This window comes from Tupaia chinensis, unplaced genomic scaffold (genome assembly GCF_000334495.1).
Source record: "Tupaia chinensis unplaced genomic scaffold, TupChi_1.0 Scaffold000394_1, whole genome shotgun sequence".
Lineage (NCBI taxonomy): Eukaryota > Metazoa > Chordata > Mammalia > Scandentia > Tupaiidae > Tupaia > Tupaia belangeri.
Genome location: NW_006159896.1, coordinates 2,146,799 through 2,165,092, shown reverse-complemented (window position 1 = coordinate 2,165,092; position 18,294 = coordinate 2,146,799). Strand labels below are relative to the sequence as shown.

The following is an 18,294-nucleotide window of genomic DNA, read 5'->3' as shown; positions in this document are numbered from 1 at the left end:
CCCCCGCCCTGCCGAGTCTATGACGGCTGGAGCTAGGAAGCCCTGAGTGCCAGGCAGGGCTGCCAAGGAAGCGTGCCAGGTCTTAGCTCCCCTCCCCAAACCCAACCTTGGAGGGAAAGCAGATGCTGGGGTAGCCTAGCCACAGCCATGCCCCGGCCACACCAGAGCCCGTTCTCCAATGACCCAGAAAGACAGACGGCTTCGGGCGAGGGCTTCCCACGATGCCCCGTATCAAACAGATGACCCTAGGAGGTAGGGAGCACCCCGTCACTGGAGGTGTTTAAGCAAAGGCTGAATGACCAATTGGCAAGGAGGCTGTGGGGGACATTCTGTCCTGGGGTGGACTGGTCACTGTAAAAACACGAACTTTAGGAGCAGTCAGCGACCTGACTCAACCACGCACCACGACATTCCTGAGCCTGTTTATTTGACCATAAAATGAGTGTGAAAATAACACCCCCTTCAAAGAGCCCTTGTGAAGACTAAGATGATGTGTGAGAAGCACCTAGCACCTGCCTGACCATCGGTAAGAGCCCAATAAATGCCAGATGCTGTTCTAATAAGAATAACTGGACCAGCAGGTGGTGCGGTGGTTAAAGTACTGGATTTCCACATAGCCGACTATGGTTCGAGTCCCAGGCCCATTGGCTTGAGAATCACATTTGGTACATGTGTGCCCAAAATCCCCAAAGCGGTATGGCTATGTCCCCTAGGGGGTGATTTCTCACGTTCTCTTTCTCTTTGGTGAACATATGCACCCTATGACAAAATCCTAAAAAAAAAAAAAAAGCCAATAACTAATAATTCCAGCTTCTATGGCCAGCCGCAGTGGGAGAGGACCGAACATGAGCACGCAGTGGGCACACATCGCATTAGCCAAATGCCCTTCAATGCCAAGGTCCTTTGGACTAAGTCCATGTCAAGCTTCTTCAAAAGACGCCTTGGGACCCCAGACTCCTCCCTGCCCACCTTGCCCACACAGACGCACACGCACACAGATGCACACACACACGCACTGCACACAATACACTGCTGCCTGCAGCTGCAGGTTCCAGGGCCCTGACAGTGAGTGGGGTCAGGATGCGGTGAGAACAGCTTCTGCCTCCTTTGAACAGGGAGGGACAGGCAGTGGGAGAGAAGGGAGGACAGAGGAAGATGAGCTCACACAGACAGAAGGTGGGGAGTTTGTCCCAATACCAAGTGGCCTTGGCCTGTCCCCGAGCCTGGCCAGCAGTGGGTGTAGGCCCCATCCCACCCGTGGGTCACCAGCTGCAGTTCTCCTCAGGGTCCAGAGGGTGTGCAAAGAGGAGTGGAGGATAAACCTTCCAGGAACACTGCCAGCCCAGCTTCCCGCCCCAGGCGCCTGCATGACCCCCATTCACAGGAGGCTCTGCTCAGCCAATAGGCTCCAAGCTCCAGGTCCAATCCCTGGGGCCCCTGGAGGGTGAGCGGGGACAGACCCACTGGCTGTCCACCACTGGGCGGTGAAATAGGGTGGTGATGCGGGACCACGAGCACTGGGCCCTGAGCCCAGGTACCCGACTGTCTGCGGTGAACCTCTCACCCTTCTTAGCTCTCTGCCTCATCTGTCCAGGAATGGGCAGGACATCACTGTGCCAGACCCCCACGGTCCTGACACCTAGACTGTGAGGTATAAGACAGCGTTCCCTCCAAACATGCCGACAGGCCCAGGGGAGCCCACCATCCGGCCTTGATCAAACTGATCCTGAGTTCCTCCTGCCAGCCCAGGGCACCCAAAGGCACGGTCCCTAACCAGCACCAGGTCAGAACCCTGTTAGTCATTAACACAACTCCGCTTTAATAACTCATTGCTCGGTATCCATTGTCCTCTTGAGGACAGGGACCCTGACATTGCCCTAGCACCTAGCACAGCACCTGGCACAGAATTATCTGTCAGGCACAGTCACGGTGGCACAAGAGGTAGGGTGCTGCTGCTCGACACTGGAGCCTACGGAAAGGCCGCGGGTTCAGATGCTGGGTTAACCTGAACATGCCAGGTACAGCCATGATCCTGGCCGGCTGGAGGGCTGGGGCTCAGAGTGGTGAGGCCCTGTCAAGGTCCCTGCCACCCCCTCTCTCTCAGTAAGTGAACGTTCCATAAAAGTTTTCATCCTCGGACTCTGGGGTTACACCAGGGCTCCACAGTTCAGTCTCCCCAGAATCTAAAGACAGACAGGAGAGGAGGATGAGGCTTCCCCAGAACGCTGACTCTGTCTTGGAGGCAGACCCTGTTGCCCAGGCCTCTCCAGCCTCCAGCCCCAGTACAGCCCAACAGGCAGGACCAGCCCACGGTCACACATCAGCAGCAGAAAGGGTCACCACCCTGTCACACAAGCCCAGGCCGTCACCTAAGCTCAGATCCTCAGTCTCCTCTTCCTGCTCTGCTCCCGTCAAACGATACGACACCTGCAAAGAGCCCTAGAAATCGGAGTCGGGCACGTCCCACGCTCCAGCCTCTGCCCCTCCAGGTTGGTTCAGGTGAAAGCCCGGTGTGCCAGCCACTTGCTCTGCTTCTATGTCCCCGTTGGAAGGCAAGTCAGCGATCCCTGCACCTTAGAGGGACAGACACAACGGCACCATCACAACCAACCACCAAAGTGGTCATGCAGTGGGGCTGCTGCCGTGGCCAGTGAGGACCGTGGCACCACTCTCAGGGTATTTTGGTCCCACCGTACCTGCGTTCTCTGCTCTCTGCAAGGCTGTCCCTCTGCGTGTAATTCTCTCTGTTCCTCCATCCCTCACGTCTCACCTTAGGGGCCCCTCCTCTGACGGGCCTTCCGTGGCCTGCTGAGGCTGGGTTAGTGCTGCTCCCCATGCTGCTGAGGGCGCCCTCGGTGCCCCCACCTCCGCTGGTATTCCACGCTGGGTCTTTGCCAGATGGAGATCCAAGGAGGCCTTCCCGCCGGAGCCCCGAGCCCCGAGCCCCGGCACACGGCCTGCCGCTGAGCAGGCTCCTAGATGAAGCAGCATGCAGAAATGAACCTGGTTTGCAACAAACACAGAAACAACCCAAGTGCTGGGAAACAAGGGTAAGAGGGAGCAAGTTAACACACAAAATACGGGGCATCGTGGAATACCCTGTAGCCACTGGGCGAGCCGCAGGGGACAGCAGGCAGGCAGGTGCCCACACCTGTCCTTAGGGTGGAAGAACAGGTTATGCAGCCGACAGTGCCTGAAGGTCTACTTCTGGGAGGGAGAAGCAGCAGCAATTTTCATTTCTTCCTTTCACTTATCTCTATTTTCTAATTTTTCCTTAACTATTAGATGCTGTTAACATCAACAAAAAAGGGGGAAGCTCTGGGGAAGCTTGAAGCTGAAAATTTGGGCCAGCCTGTGGCACAGTGGTCAAAGTGGCTGGATCCCACATGGCTGATGACACGATCTGAGCCCCAGACCTGGGGGTTGAGAGACACACCATGCACATGTGCAGGCGTGCCCCAAATCCTGGGATGAGGATGGCGAAGGGACAGCTGTGTGACCTACTCCCCACAAGGGGCAAGCTTTCTTGCTTTCCCTCTGTCGACGGAAAAAATAACCAACTATAAAATTAATCATTAATAATTAATGCGGTTTATTTCCAAGCCACCTCTGAGTGACCCAGGCGCGGAGAAGAGGAATACATTCCTTTTCTCGGGGTGATCATGTACAGAGGTTCCTTTTGTTTTTGAGATTGACACACAACATTTAGTGAAAAGATTTTCCATTGGTCTGGCCCAAAAAGGCGGGACATGTAGAAGCAGGGGCTTGTAGGTTATAGGTGGGCTCCACAGTTCTTAGGTGGTGATTGGAAGGGAAGATCTGTGTCTTAGTTAAAGAAAGGCTTAATCTGCATCTCAAGGAAAAGGGAAGTTCTGTGTCTTGGGAAGAGATAAGCACAAGAATACACTGTAATGGTTGAAATATGCATCTCAAAGATACTATGCCAGGAACAGGAGGTAGGAAGAATCCTGTTCATAGAAAATAAATGGTCTGTTAATGTTTGTGGGCTTGACTTCCCCAGTCCCCTTTCGAAAAGATTTTGGAAAAATAGAAAAAGTAGCCAGACTTCTGTCCACACCTCTGTTTCTCTCTCCAGCAAGTACGTGCGCCCTATGGGAGATTTTGAAGACGACAGTCTGAGTCCTGGACCCAGCAGCTTATAAAACACATCAGGCAGGCCGGTAGGTGGTACAGCGGTTAAAAGACGTTGGACTCCCATGTGGCCAAGTGCAGTTTAAGTCCCAGCCCTGGCTGCTTGTTTTCTCATTTGTCTCGCTCTCTCTGGCGAGTGCATGTGCCCTACAGGAAATTTTAAAATAATAATAAAATAAAATTATTTTTAAAAGAATAATAAATGAAATTAAATAAATTATTCCTTTTTTTAATTATTCTTTTTAAATGGGCCAGCCAGGGGCATGGTAAAGGAGGCTGGATCCCACATGTCCGATTGCACGGTTCAAGTCCCAGACCTGGCGGCTTGACAAATATCAAGTGTATCAGTGCGTGCTCGAAATCCCAAGTGGAAAATAGGGAAGGGACTGCAGTGTGGCCATCCCCCTGGGGGTACTTTCTCTGCTGCCTCACCCCATGTCTCCCCAGCAAGCACAGACACCCTACAGAAAAATTGTAAAAAGAAAGGCAGACAGAAATGCCAGGCATGCGTGCCCAAAATCCCCACATGAGAGACACATGGAGGGGAAGGGGCTACAGCGTGACCACTCCCCACACGGGATGCTTTCTCACTTTCTCTCTCTCCGGGGCCTGCACGTGGCAAATTAAAAAAGAAAAAAGTTTATAGTGAAATAAAATTAAAGTGAAAGTTTATTTTGGTGCAAAAATAACTTTAAGTCCACATATAGTTTCTTGAAATGTGCATTTTAGCGAACGTTTTGAACTCCCCTTTCAGAGACACAAAATGTGCATTTTAGCGAACGTTTTGAACAGACCCTTTCAGAGACACAAAACTACGTCTTCATTTTTAATGGCTACGTTACGCAGTGAGCAATACCCACAGTACACACTTGCCCTCTGCCCGTTTCAGCCCTGGAGTCCCGGGCTAAGTCCCCAGGGTGCCATGACAGTGGGCTGCCCTGGGGCTCCTGCTTGCTGCTGCTCTGTGTACACGTGGTGACAGTGGCAGGGAGAGCCACCTCCTCGGCCACCCTTCCCCGCCTCTCCGCCTCTCCTTCACCGGGACCCGGCGCTCAGCCACAGCGGCTCCTGCACCCACATTTCTATCTAGTCAATCTGGTGGCCACACACCATCTTGCCCTCAGACACTCAGCTCAAGTGAGTGAGCTTCCAGAACCTTCCCTGCCCTCTTCCTCCCTCCGGAGTCTGCCTTGTACTTAAAACCCCTGAGGGGCCCCTTCACAAGGAAAGGATTTCAGGGTTCCAAACCCAGCTAGGCACTGCCATTCCACAGCCCAGCTAAAACCCAGAAGATGGCTCACAACCCCAGCCCTGCCTCCTGTCAGCCCTAGAAACAGGTGACAGGAATTGAGGCACCCGCGGGAGAAAGCACGTGGCCTGAACCGAGCCCACCCGTCCCCCCACTCAGGGGACCTAGGCTTCCCTCCTCATCCGGGGTAGGACAGCAAGTACAGCGTGGCCCGGAGGGCCCCAGACACCTGCGGGCTCCGGGAGGACGCAGCAGCCCCCCCGGCAGTCTGCTCTCTGGGAATCACTTTCTGGGTGTCTGTGACTACCTGCCCCATGGCGCTCTCCTGCCGAGCCATGAGCTCCTCCTGGCCGGGCCTGAGCGAGCTTGATCTGGCTGTACCGGATGCCAGCTCAGTGCCAAGCACACAGTGGGCCCTCAGGCGGCGTGCACTACTGTGACTGGCACTCAGGGAGTCGGTGAGAGCACCAGGCCCTGGCCCAGGTGTCCCCTCCCCGGCCTGTCACGCTACAGGCTCAGCCCTGGCAGCATGGAGCTGCAGAAGAGCCCAGAACAGGTAGGGCCAGGAACCCAGAGGGAGGGTCAGCGACTCCCTCGCCCTGGCCCCTCCCCACCTCACCCTCTCAGGACTCAAGGACAAGAACAAAGAGCTCAAAGCCAGTGAGTCACAGTGAGAGGAACAGCCGGAGGAAGGAAGCCATGCAGTGCGCACGCAGGGCTCAGGCCTGGGGTCTCGGCATGAGCCACTCCTTCCACAGGGCAGGGAGCAGTCAGACCAGCAGGCCCTCTGAGCCCTCCCACACCTGCCCTCCAAGCCCACCTCCCCTAAGCCCTTTATCCAGAGAACTTCGGGTCCCTGTGCTACGGGGACACAGCACCCTGAGGTGGCTTCATTCATGCACCACCGCTAGAGAGCTAAACCAATTTACACCAAGAAATGTAATTAGGCAGCAAAAGCCTGAGCAGTCACTGCATTAACCACACCATGTGCCAACCTTCCCAAGCAGGGGAGTACTATTACTGTCATCCCACTTAACAGCCAGTGAGACTAAGCCAGAGAGAGCTAGAGGAACCATCCCAGAGGTGCCCGGCTGGTGGCTGGCCGCGCAAGTTCTCACCTGCCTGGCCACACTGTCCTCAAGGTCACCCGACTGTCTCTGAGGGCACAGGGGAGCCTGGAAGGGTCTGAAGAAAGGCGACAGGTGTTGAACGAGGTCGCCCCACTGCCAGAAGCTCTCACCCAACCCTTCCTTTGAACTGTGGGGGAAACTGAGGCCCAGAGTAGGAGTCACCTGAAGTGCCACAGGTCTGCACCCTCAGAAGCCGCACAGGGACGGCAGGAAAAGGGCAGGGAGGCAAGAGGCTGGCACCTACTGGCACAGGAAGTCTGCCGGGGGGCTCCAGGCCAGGCAAGTGCCAGGGCCCAGCCTGCGGGGCGGCAGCCCTGCTCAGAGGGTGCTGCCATCTCAGCCGGAAAACAGGGAAGACGAGAGCCTGCGGCAGGCGAGCCGGGCCTGGGGTGGAGGCTCGGCCTCCCAGACCTGCCAGGCACACTCTGGGGGAGCTGAGAGTGACCCCCTGCTCAGAGTAAAGGCCCCGCCTCGGGCCAGAAGTGATGTTTCTGAGCTCCCTGGCAGACAGGGGCCTCGGGTCAGGGAGAGAAAGGGCTTGCTGTGTCGGGCTCAACCATCCCCCAACCCACACTGCCCTCCCACTTCAGAGATGGGGGACTGAGGCCCAGACAGGGGAGCTGGGGCACCTCGGCTAAGCGGGAGGGCAGTTCGAGCATCAGCCCTAGGGGGTCGAGAAAGGCTGCCGCCACCCCTTTTCCTGGCAGCCTTCAATGTGGGAGTGGGGTGGGGCAGAGGGGGTGTGGCTTGGCTGCTTCTGACCAGGCACAGCACCCCGCTGTCTGCCTGAGGACAGGCCCACTGTCTCCTCGGACAGGCGGCCTCTCCCACGGAGGGCTTGTTTACTCGCTTTTCAAAATTATAACCTCTGCGGCCCTGCCCAGCCCAGTTCCCCCCCCACCCCCCCCCGCCGCTGTCTGGGGCAGTCCACTGTAAGGAGTGGGCAAGGAATAAGGGGGGGCCTCCTGCTGGGGGCAGGGCCCAGTTCTGCTGCCTCTAGACCTTGGCACATCCTTTCCTCTTTCTGGGCCTCAGTTTACTCAGTTATGCAAAGGAGGCGGGGTTGGCTAGATGACTTCAAAGGGTCCTTCCCAGACCAGAGGCAAGGGGGCCCAGACTCCCCAACACTGAAGGCTGCTGTCCTCTGGCCGTCACCTCCCGGAGAGCACTTTCCTCAACATGCACACAAAAGCCAAACACAAGTGCGATTGTCAGCTCACTCCCCTCCGGATGTCTGGGCATCCCTGAGATCCCAGAGAGCCTCAGGCAGAAGCACGTGACACACAGCTCCCCATGAACTCCACTGAGACGGGCCTGGAACTGCACAGTGCACCTCCCAGAATCTGCACACACGCCCAGGCAGGGCTCACCGTGTCACCACCAGCTGGGGCTCCGAGGAGAAGAGCCACTTGCTCTAGGGGCAGAAGCCTACTGCCACCCACACCCAATCAAGGCCAGACAACCCCCTATAGAGTTGGGCTGACTGAGTATTAAAACTCACCATGCACAGGGCTGACAGGTGGCGCGGTAGTGGGCACCCCCATGGCCGACCACGGTTTAAGTCCCAGACCTGGTAGCTGCTTTCTCACTTTCTCTCTCTCTCTCTCTGGTCCTATCTTAAAAACAATACTAACAAGTAAAAATAAATAATTCTTAAAAACGAACACCCGCGGGAACCAGCAGTTAGCGTAATGGCTATGTCGCTGGACTCCCACGTAGTCGACCACAGTTCGCGTCTCGGACCCGGTGGCTTAAATCTCACGCCGGGCGCGTGTGCGTGCGTGCCCAAGATCCCGAGAGGAGAATGGAGGAGAAGGGATTGCGGCGTGACCATCCCCCCTGGGGGGTGATTTCTCGCTTTCTGTCTCTATGTCTCTGTCTGTCTGGCGAGTGCACGCGCCCTACAGTGAAAACCTCTCCAAAAAAAAAAAAAAAAAACCACCCGCCATGCACTTTGGAAAACATAAAGTTCCCCTGTGTTTGCAATGCCAACCACAGGGCCTCTAGCTGTCTCGAACCACCCTGGCTGGCTCGTGTCACTGCTTCGCACAGGTGCCCAGGCTGAGTGGCACAAGGCAGCTTCCAGAACTAGCTCTGCCTCAGCAGCAAGACCACCTCAAGCAATGGACACGCACTGCACCTGCTCTGGCCTTCAAAGGAGCCGGAAGCCCACAGGCCGCCCCAGAACTGGAAGGGCAGGAGAGACTGTCCTAGTACCCCATGACACAGACAATGAGAGGAAGATTACCTGGACCCACTCTGGGGCGCTCGCCTCCAATGGCTCCTGGCAAGGGGGGTGGTGTAGACGCTCGTGGAATGCAAGAGGCTCAGAGTTTCCTGCAAATGGTTCCACTCCATGAAGGCACAGGCCTCACACCCCCACCAGCCACATTCAGCCCTGAACACAGGGAGGGCAGACAGCACTGCAGTCGCTCGGCCTCAGTGGGAGGGTGGGAAAGGGAGGTTCATCCTTCACAACTGTGATCCACTCTTCCTTTGTGCCCCCTGGAGACCCAGCTACCCCCTGGAGCCCTGCCCATGCACCAGTACCCGGCACCGAGCACCCCAGCCCTCACAGGGCACTTATGATCCTCCTGGGTGGAGGGAGTCCCTGCCAGTATCCCACTGTGGACCACTCACTACAGCAGCAGCGAGCAACAGCAGACTTAGTGTTCCCTCAAACTCGAAGAGCTCTAGCCGCCTCTTCTCCTAGACCCCTCGCAACAACCCTGAGGCCTGGCTCAGCTCACAGATGAGGAACCTGAGGCCCAGGGAATGGATGGAAGGCATCTCCCATCATTAGAGGGGTGGGAACAGAAGCCGTTCAACCACTGGCTGGAGGTCAGCCTTGATAAAACAATCGATGGGACGCATCAGCACTGCAGGGCCAAGAGCGATTGTCCCCAGCCTGTACATCACCATCACTCCACCCCCCGACCATCCTAACCCCTGCTTGCACTGGTCGGGGGCCTGCCTCTCCCCACTGGTGGTGGGCCCCCTCCCACATGCCCTCAGGCACAGCTGACATCACCACCTGGACCACTTCTGCCTGAAAAGGCCTCCTCAGAACCATCAGGGCAAAGTTCCTCCCCTGAAACGTCAGCCTGCCATCACCCACAACACCTGCCCACAGAAGCCGCCCCTCTGACCAACTCCCTGCCATGTGGAGTCTACACCTGCAAGTCCCTGGTGTCTAGCACAGTGCCTGGCATGCAGCAGGTGCTCAATAACTACTGGACAAATAAGTAGGAGAAATAACTAACCTGCATGGCCAGAGCTCACCACACTCCTGGGGGGTCCCACAGACATGCACTTCTAGGGCTCAGCAAATGGAGTAGCAGTTACGTCACTAGATTCCCACAGAGCCGACCGCAGTTCGAGTCCTGGACCCAGTAGCTTCGAACTCGTGCAGGGTGTGTGTGCATGCATCCCAAGATCCCAGGAGGGAAAGGGATTGTGGCATGGCCATCCCCCCTGGGAGGTGATTTCTCTTCTTCTGTCTGTCTCTCCAGTGAGTGCATATGCCCTATGGCAAAAATCTCTCAAGAAAAAAAAAAAAAGACATGTACCTCTATTTCCACATAGAAACCCTCCCAGCCCTGCCTTTAGAAGGTACCCAGAGACCCCCTAGCAGAGGGTTTTCCAAGACAGAGGAGTCCCAGGAACAGACACTGGTTCTGGGGTCACAGATGGGGAGCAAGATTCCCCAACACCAGCACAGAGTGGGTGATGCTCCTAAGGCCCGACTCTGCTGTGTCTCCACGGCCCCATCTCACCGCCCCAGGGCCTTGCTGAATACCCCCAGCACCTCCTCAGACCGGAGCACGCCAGTCTTCCAGAGCCCACGCAAAGTGCTGGGATGGGTGCGGCTGCAGGGCAGGAGCAGCACAGCTCCTCGGGTGTCAAGGCAGTTCAGAACAGTAACGGCCGTAACCAGGGCCGGACGGTGGTGTGGCAGGAAACAACCCTCTGCAAGGCTGACCTACGTCAGAAGGTCCTGGGTCCGCCTCCAGAGATGTCCCTGAGCATGCAAGGCACACCCATGGTCCAGGGCTGGCTGGAGTGGGGGTGGATGGTGGAGTGAGGACCCTGCTGGAGGTGCCTGTCTTTCTGCATCTCTCTGTCTCTCTCAGTCACTCATGGAAGAAAGGGAGAAACTTTAAAATTAAAAAAGGCTTTTTAAATAAAGAAATATAGCTGCTACCACAAGCTCTGTTCTCCGCATGCCCCAGCCCTGTGCTGCACACTCAGGGGCCGTCACACTGGATGCCCACACCCCAGCAGCTGCAACTACCTGCTTGTACAGAAGACACAGGCTCAGGGAGGGCGAGTGACTTGCCCCAAAACACCAGTCCATCTACTGGCAGAACCCGGACTGACTGCAGAGCCTTGCCCCAAACCCTCTCCCTGTCACGCCTCTTCAAATTTACTAGCCACTTTGTCACCACCAGGCAGGTCTCTTCCCCTCTGTGGGCCAGAGGGAGCAAATCTCCAAAATGGGGTGGAGCCAGGGTCCTGGGGTGGGCACTTCCTGTTCTTCCAGTTTTAAAATCTGTGAGATCAGAAGACTGTAGCCTCTCGTGACTCAGGCTCGAAGATTCTACCAGGAGAAGAGCAGTGGCTTTGCTCCACCCTCCCGGGTTTTAAACCTAGGCATGCCCTCCTCCTCCTTCCTTAAACCTCTGCCCAGCCGAGGCTGCAGAAAACTCTCCTTCCTCGGGCAGGGAAGTGGGTGGGGGTGGAGCAGGGGAAGGAAAAAGCAGCTGAGGAATTTCTGCAACCACAGGATGATGCTCTGCTCGGAGACCCAGGGCGCCATGAGTCATGAGCTCTGCCTGCAGACGAGGGGGGCAAAGGCAAGAAGAACAGGACTGGTCAGAGACTGTGAGTCTCAGACTGAGTAATGACGGGTGGGAGGTGTTTGTGCAACCTGCGGGAGGGAGCTCTGACACATGCCGCTCTGTGCCCACTCGGCTCCGCCTATCCCCAGCCCCAGCCACCCACTGCCTCTCTGGGGGCCTTTTCCACGGTATCCCCCTGCCCAAACTGGGCTCCAGGAACTCTACAGTAACAGTGGAGCACGGTCTTCAAAGCTAAAGCTCTTCAGTCTGGGCCTAATAGCCCAGAGCGAGAGTCAGTGAGATGATCCAGGCAAAGGTTGGCCTGGAGTTAAGTGCTCAGTTCAACAGCTCATCTTACAGACCCAATCACTCCATCAGCAACCATCCTCAGACAGGAAACGAATCTGTGCACGCGGCAGACTACAGAAGCAGGAGACTGTGTGGTCATATACCCAGAGACCACGGTCAACAGACCAGGTCCCCAGCTCATGGGCAGCCCCTTCAAACCTACTAGCCCTGGCAAGATGCTCAGAGGTGTCAGGGCCCCAGGAAGGAGCTGCCCTCAAAATGCCCAGATTGGCATGACCAAGGTAGAGAGAAGGTGGAACTGGGAAGATGGGCCTGTCTTCAGCAAGGAAGCGGAGCAGAAGCAGAAGGAAGCAAACCAGTGACTCAGTGTGCCCTGAAAATCAGCATGTAAGAAACGACCCCATGTCCAGCTTTAGGAAAAAAAGCTAAGAGAATGTCCCTCCGTCTTCAGATGGACCAAGACGCAGCCTGTGGGAATGTTTCCAGGGAGGTCTTAATGCCCTGGGAGAGATGTTTACTAGACATCACTTAGTGGTGAAGACAAGCTTGAGTCACGGTCCCTGCGATGAGCAACCAACACAGGGAAATACCACTCCATACTGGAGGGTCTGCAGGGTCCAGGATGAGCGATCCTAGTCTTGACTTTCAGCTTCATTCCCAGGCAGCAGGGGGTGGGGTGGGCCAAGGTCCAGTTTGGGTTTAGAAAGGCCTCTCTGGCCGTGTGCATGGGAAGTTCTTGTGGGGAGACCAGAGGCCCAAAAGAGGCTGGGGCAGCTCTGACCAGGCCAGCCTGGGGCTCAGGCGATGGCGATGGAAGGGACACGGATGGCGGGGACCACGAGATGCTGGGTGGGGGGGGAGGGCAGGGTCAAAGCCAACAAAAGCACGTCATGTAAGACCCAACACAGATGCTTCACCCCTGGGGGCCGTCTCAGACTCGGTGGAGGGTAGCGCCAGCCTGGTCACTGCTTCCGGCCAGCCCGCTTGCTCTGCGAAGCCCAGGGTTAGGGGTGACTGAGAGTGAAACACCCCCGGCATCTACGACCACCTCCCAAATGTAAAGAAGTAGAATTTTTTTTTTTAAGATTTATCTATTTATTTATTTTTACTTTTGACCAGAGAGAGATGGAAAGCGAGAAAGCAAGCCTCCAGGTCCAGGAATTGAACGTTGGTCGACCATGTGGGAGTCCAAACGCCTTAGCCACCATGCTACCTGCTGGCCCCGAGAAGTAGATTTTTAAAATGTTTAGAAAAAGGTATTACTTGTTTCACTTGATAAATTAACAGGATATCTTCTTTGTCACATCCGACTGTCAAATAGGGTGTGAATACTCGGTACTAGGAACACCCTCCGTGACAGGAGCGTGTCAAATGTCCACAGCCTTGTCATAAGCTTCACGTCACTAGATCAAAACGTTGCTCAGGACTTCTATTTTGAGGCTCCATTATCAGGGAACCTTGTGCAGGTTCTCGCACCGAATATGAGAAAATGGGAAACAACACAGATGGCCGTTAACAGGGGACTGGGAAAATAGCCTGTCCCACGTACAGGAAGAAACCCACCGATCAGTCACTGGAAGACTGGTGTATTCTGACGTGGAGAGATGTCCACCAGGTACTGAGTGAAAAAATCTGACATATAACAGGATATTTGACAAACATACATAATAGGATCTCTTTTTATAAGCAAAACTACATGAGCATGCGTGCAGAGAGGCGTGCTGGGAAACGGCGACACGCCGAACTTCGGCGATCTCTTCCCGGAGTGGGACAGGCGGGAAGGAAGACGGAGGGAGCTGCGGGTTTTACTTACCCTCCTAAGCTGTCTGTGCACGCAGCCCTTCTGCAACTACACAGAGCGAGACTGCTGCCTAGAGCCGGGAGGACTAGCAGGGAACGAGGGAGCGGGACTAACCGCTGATGAGTACAGAGTTTCTTTTCGCGGCGATGGAAACATTTTAAAATTGATTGTGGCAAGGGTTGCACAACTTCGTGAATATACTAAGAACCACCGAGTTGTATGCTTTTTGAGGTTGAATTGTATGGTAGGTGAAGTATGTCTCAGTAAAGAAATAAAAAGAACTAGTGAGGGAAAGGGGAGCCTAGGAGAAGAAAGGGACACAGTGCGCCAACCCCTGGCAGCCCACTCAGTGGATAAACCTTACAGCAATGTCGGGAGAAGGGGTCCTCGGTCCGCAGTGACCAAATCCAGCAAGACTGCCCCAGAGACTGGCCAATGGCAGGTTTCCTGCCAAGGGTACGGCCCCACACCCCCATGCCCCCACTCTGTCCACACACACCCCCCCTCCTTCCCCTCTTCCATCTTGGTTTTATGGGGCTCAGACCAAACGCAAAGAAGCCCTCAGACAGCTCAGAACCCATACACGCCCAATGCGTCCACTCTCTTAGTCCTGCCCTCTGGACTGGGGGAAGGGCTGGGCTGGCCTACCCCAGCCATCTGTCCAAGCTCTGGTTTCTTCTGCCTGTCATATGGGCCCCCACGCCCCTGCCCCAGACAACCCACATCCATCTCACGTTTGCCAACGCAGGAGGGACACAGTAAGCAAGGCTTCTGGAGACCAGTCCGTGCACAGATTCTCTAACCCACGCTGACCCCAAGACGGCTGAAACTCAGAGAAACGGGCACTACCCCCAGCTGCTACAGCCCCCTCCGAACTCCAAACACGAGCCACCCACCTTGCCCACCACAGACCCCAAGGATGGATCTGGAGGGCAATTTAAATAACAGTAGCAGGGCCAGCAGGCAACACAGTGAAGGTGCTGGACCCCCACATGGCCAACCGTGGTTCGAGTCCTAGACCTGGCAGCTTGAAAATCATGCGGGGCACATGTGGAAGCAGCCCAAACTCCCTAGAGGAGACTGGAGAAGGGATTGCTGTGTGGCCATCCCCCCTGGGGGGTTGATGCTCACTTTCTCTCGCTCTGTCACACGCCCTGTGAGCCCTGTGACAAAAAGCCTTTTAAAAAATAAAAATAGTAACAATTGTTGGCTGGGCATTTCCTGTGCCCCAAGCATTGATTGGGCTGCGCTTCACCTGCTTTACTGCATTGAATTCTCCCAACAGTGCCTAGCAGGCAGGTACTATGATCTTTCCCATTTTACAGGTACGAAAACAGAGATGCTGGCCTAAGGTGCTGTGTAGTCCGTGTTGGGACCTAGAGCTAACTTAAGCCTGGAGGTTTGAGGGGAAAACTGGGGATGGAGGTGGCCAGACAGTGGCACAGCCTTAAAATGCTAAGCTCTGCAAGACTGGCCCACACAGGAAGGTTCCAGGTTCACATCACGAGACCTCCCGGAACAGGTAGAGGGACCGCTGCATGCCTGCCACCCAGGCTGGCTAAAGCAGAGGGCTGAACTGCGGGGATTAAGACCCTATTGGGGGACCAGCAGTTAGCGTACTGGCTATGTCACTGGACTCCCATGTAGTCGACTACGATTCGAGTCCCGGACCCAGTGGCTTAAACTCATGCTGGGCACATGTGCATGCGTGCCCAAGATTCCGAGAGGAGAATGGAGGAGAAGGGATTGCAGCGTGGCCATCCCCCCTGGGGGGTGATTTCTCGCTTTCTGTCCCTATGTCTCTCTCTGTCTGGCGAGCGCACGCGCCCTATAGCAAAAAAAAAAACTCTCAAAAAAAAAAAAAATGTGGCGAGCCAGCAGGTGGCATGGAGGTTAAGACGTTGGATCCCACGTAACTGACTGCAAGGTTTGAATTCTGGACCTGGTGGCTTGAAAAATCACACCAGGTATGTGTGTGTGGGCACGCGTGCATGCGTACCCAAAATCCCAAGAGGAGACTGAAGGAAAAGGGACTGGGGTGTGACCAGCCTCCAGGGAGATGGGGATGATTTCTCACTTTCCATCTCTCTCCCTATCTCTCCGGCACCCTATAGCAAAAAAACTAAAACAAAACCAAATATATATATATATATAGAGAGAGAGAGAGAGAGGTTCCTCCGAGCTGAGAGACTTCTGCCCTGGGGGCACACTCATTTTGGTTCATGGCTAAGGAAACTGAGACAGGGGAAAGTAAGTGGCCTGAGGTTAAATATCTCCTGGCCCTGGCTCCTTCCTCCAAACAAGCTTCCTTATTGAAGCAGAAGGAAACCTTCCTGCCACCAGGGGCTGCTGGTGTGGGGACAAGCCCCTGCCTGCCAGCGACTTTGAAATCACAGGATGAAAGGCAGCACAGCGCCGTGGGCAGGAGCGCGCCTGACCTTTGCCAGGACTTGCAGACTGGCATTCACCTGCTCACCTGCTCCAGGCCAGCACAAAGCTGCAAGCCAAGCCGCAGAACCCTGACAGGCCCGGGAGCCCAGAGGCTGTGGGAAGGGACGTTCGGAAGCTGACATTTCTACAGGGGTGGCCCCAGGTAGTGAGGGCTCTGGAATTTTAATTGTCTGCTGTGACAGTGCCCACTGCTCCCTGGGTGGGGTGAGGGTGCATGGATCACTGGAGGTGGCACAGGCACGCCCTCCTTCCCCAAGCAGCTCAGTCTTGCGGAAGGGCCTCCCTGGTTCCCATCTCCCACCCCTGCAGCTCAGGAGCCCCTCAGGTGAGCCCAGACCAGGAATCCGAGGCATGTGAAGAGGGTTATTAATAGCACTGGAGTGTTGAGGAGAGGAGCCAGCAGGCTCTGAGTGGGCACACCCCTCCCACCCAGCCTGCTATCCACACAGCAACCCTCTCCAATAGAGGACACTTCACCCCTGCGGTCTCCACCTCCTCCCCTGTGCCTGGGGAGAGGAGGGTGGACTGGCAGCTCTCAGCCCAGGAGTGGGGAGACGGAGAGCAGGAGTTGGGCGTGGGGAAGGAAAAACCCCACCGAAGGCCCACACCCCACCCAGGCCGGGTGAGGGGCCTGAATAGGAGGTCCTGAATGGAGGGACTGTTACAACGCCCCAGGAGGTTGCCACCGCCAGGGAGGGGACAGGAAGACTCCGCCCTGGCCCTTCCTCCTCCCAGAGGCCAGGCCTTGTCCTACAAGGAGGTTTTCCAGGACTTAACCCCGCGTTGGTCGGAGGCTAGAGAGGGTCAGATTCACTCCTAATCACTGCCTCCCCAGTGCCCAGCGCTGGCCTGGCACAAAGGAGCTCAGGCTGCAGGCCCAGACCCGTCACCAGGCAGGCCTCCCCAGCACCTCCTTTGTGCCCCACCAGCTTAGGGCCCTGGGGACCCAGAGTTAAGAGACACCTGGTCTCTGCTCTCAAGGGGTCCCTGCTCTCAAGGGAGTGTGGAGAACAGGGCAGCTGAGACGCTACAGCACGTAAAGATAAGTGGTGGCAGCGGCAGGCTGAGGCCACTGCACAGGGAGAGGCACCCGCAGCCGGGGACCTGCCCTGGGAGCTGGCCTGGGACCCCTCCTGACTGGCACCCCCAGAACAGGGCCTCTTCCATGTCAAGTTCCATGCTAAGCAAGTGGTATGGGTTAGCTCACTTAAGTCTCTCAACAACCATTAGTACAAAAAAACTCCCTAGTCATTTCAAAGAGGCGAAGACTGAGGCAACAGGACATTAGGAGACTCACCCACCATCACTGCCTGGGAAACAGACACCGGTGGCCCAAGGCCGCGCCCCTGCCCAGAGTCCGCCCCAGCCGCAGATGCTTTCTTTTTATCTTTTTTTGGGGGGAGAGGTTTTTACTATAGGGCACCCCGCCGCAATCCCTTCTCACACACTTGCCCAGCGTGAGTTTAAGCCACCGGGTCTGGGACTCAAACCACGGTGGATCCATGGGAGTCCAGCGACGCTATAGCCATTACACCAACTGCTGGTCCTAGCCCCAGCTGCTTTCTCAAGCGTCTCCCCATTCTCAGGGTCTCCGGGAGGCGGAGCCAAGACCTTCCTGGGCAGCTTCTGGGCTGTCCTTCTGAGAAGTGGCCACTGTGTGTGACAGGCCCGGAGCAGGGCTGGCTGAAGAAAGGGGCAGAGCAGCCCGACTGGCCCTGAGGGCGCCGGCTCCGCCTTGGCCACAGCCCTGGCCCGGGAGCCCAGAGCCGGGGAGCCCCACCCGCCCGGTGCACCCGTCTATCCCGAGTCCCCCTCCTCAGGTTCAGGCCCGGTCCTCACGGCCCCTCCCCAGCAAGCTTCAGCCACGTGGACCGGGGCTGGGCCAGGGTGAGCCAGGGGCCTGGACCGCCAGGATAGACCAGACGCGCCGGATGTGGGGGAGTCCAGAGGGTAGAGGGTGGGCAGGGTAGCCAAGGTGCGACCCCATCCCGCAGCTCAATCAGGGAAGTGGGTTGAGGGATCCCACCCGGATGGGCTCCGAGGGGCTGTGGTAAGGAAGGGAGTCCGAGTCCCCTCGAGAAGAGTAAGGGGTGATCAGAAGACGCAGGGAGGGGCGCCCCGACTTGGCGAGAACAAGCTCGGACGCGGGACGCGGTCCCCAGAAGCTCCCGTCCCGCCCCAGGCCTGACCCCGGGGACCCTCCTGGGCGCTGACTGCGGGCTGGGGTGGGGGCGTGGCCCGCGGGCCCCCGGCAGGACTCCGGGCGCGCGCTGCGATCCTCACCTGCGATGTGCTGGCGCCGGGCGTCGTCCAGGTGCGTGGACAGCACGTCGCCCATGGCGAGGAGGAGCCGCGGCCGAG

The 18,294-nt window shown here is 56.6% G+C and overlaps 1 protein-coding gene across 1 annotated transcript in view; it reads right to left on the bottom strand.

The window, feature by feature from the left end:
• The window catches only part of NIBAN2 (niban apoptosis regulator 2), a gene marked incomplete in the record, with an annotated part of 57,334 nt that extends 39,046 nt beyond the window's left edge, over positions 1-18,288 (bottom strand). The window contains 1 exon segment of the mRNA XM_027774037.1: positions 18,217-18,288. Within this exon segment, the coding sequence (XP_027629838.1) occupies positions 18,217-18,271 (55 nt within the window).
• Positions 18,289-18,294: the final 6 nt, after the last annotated feature.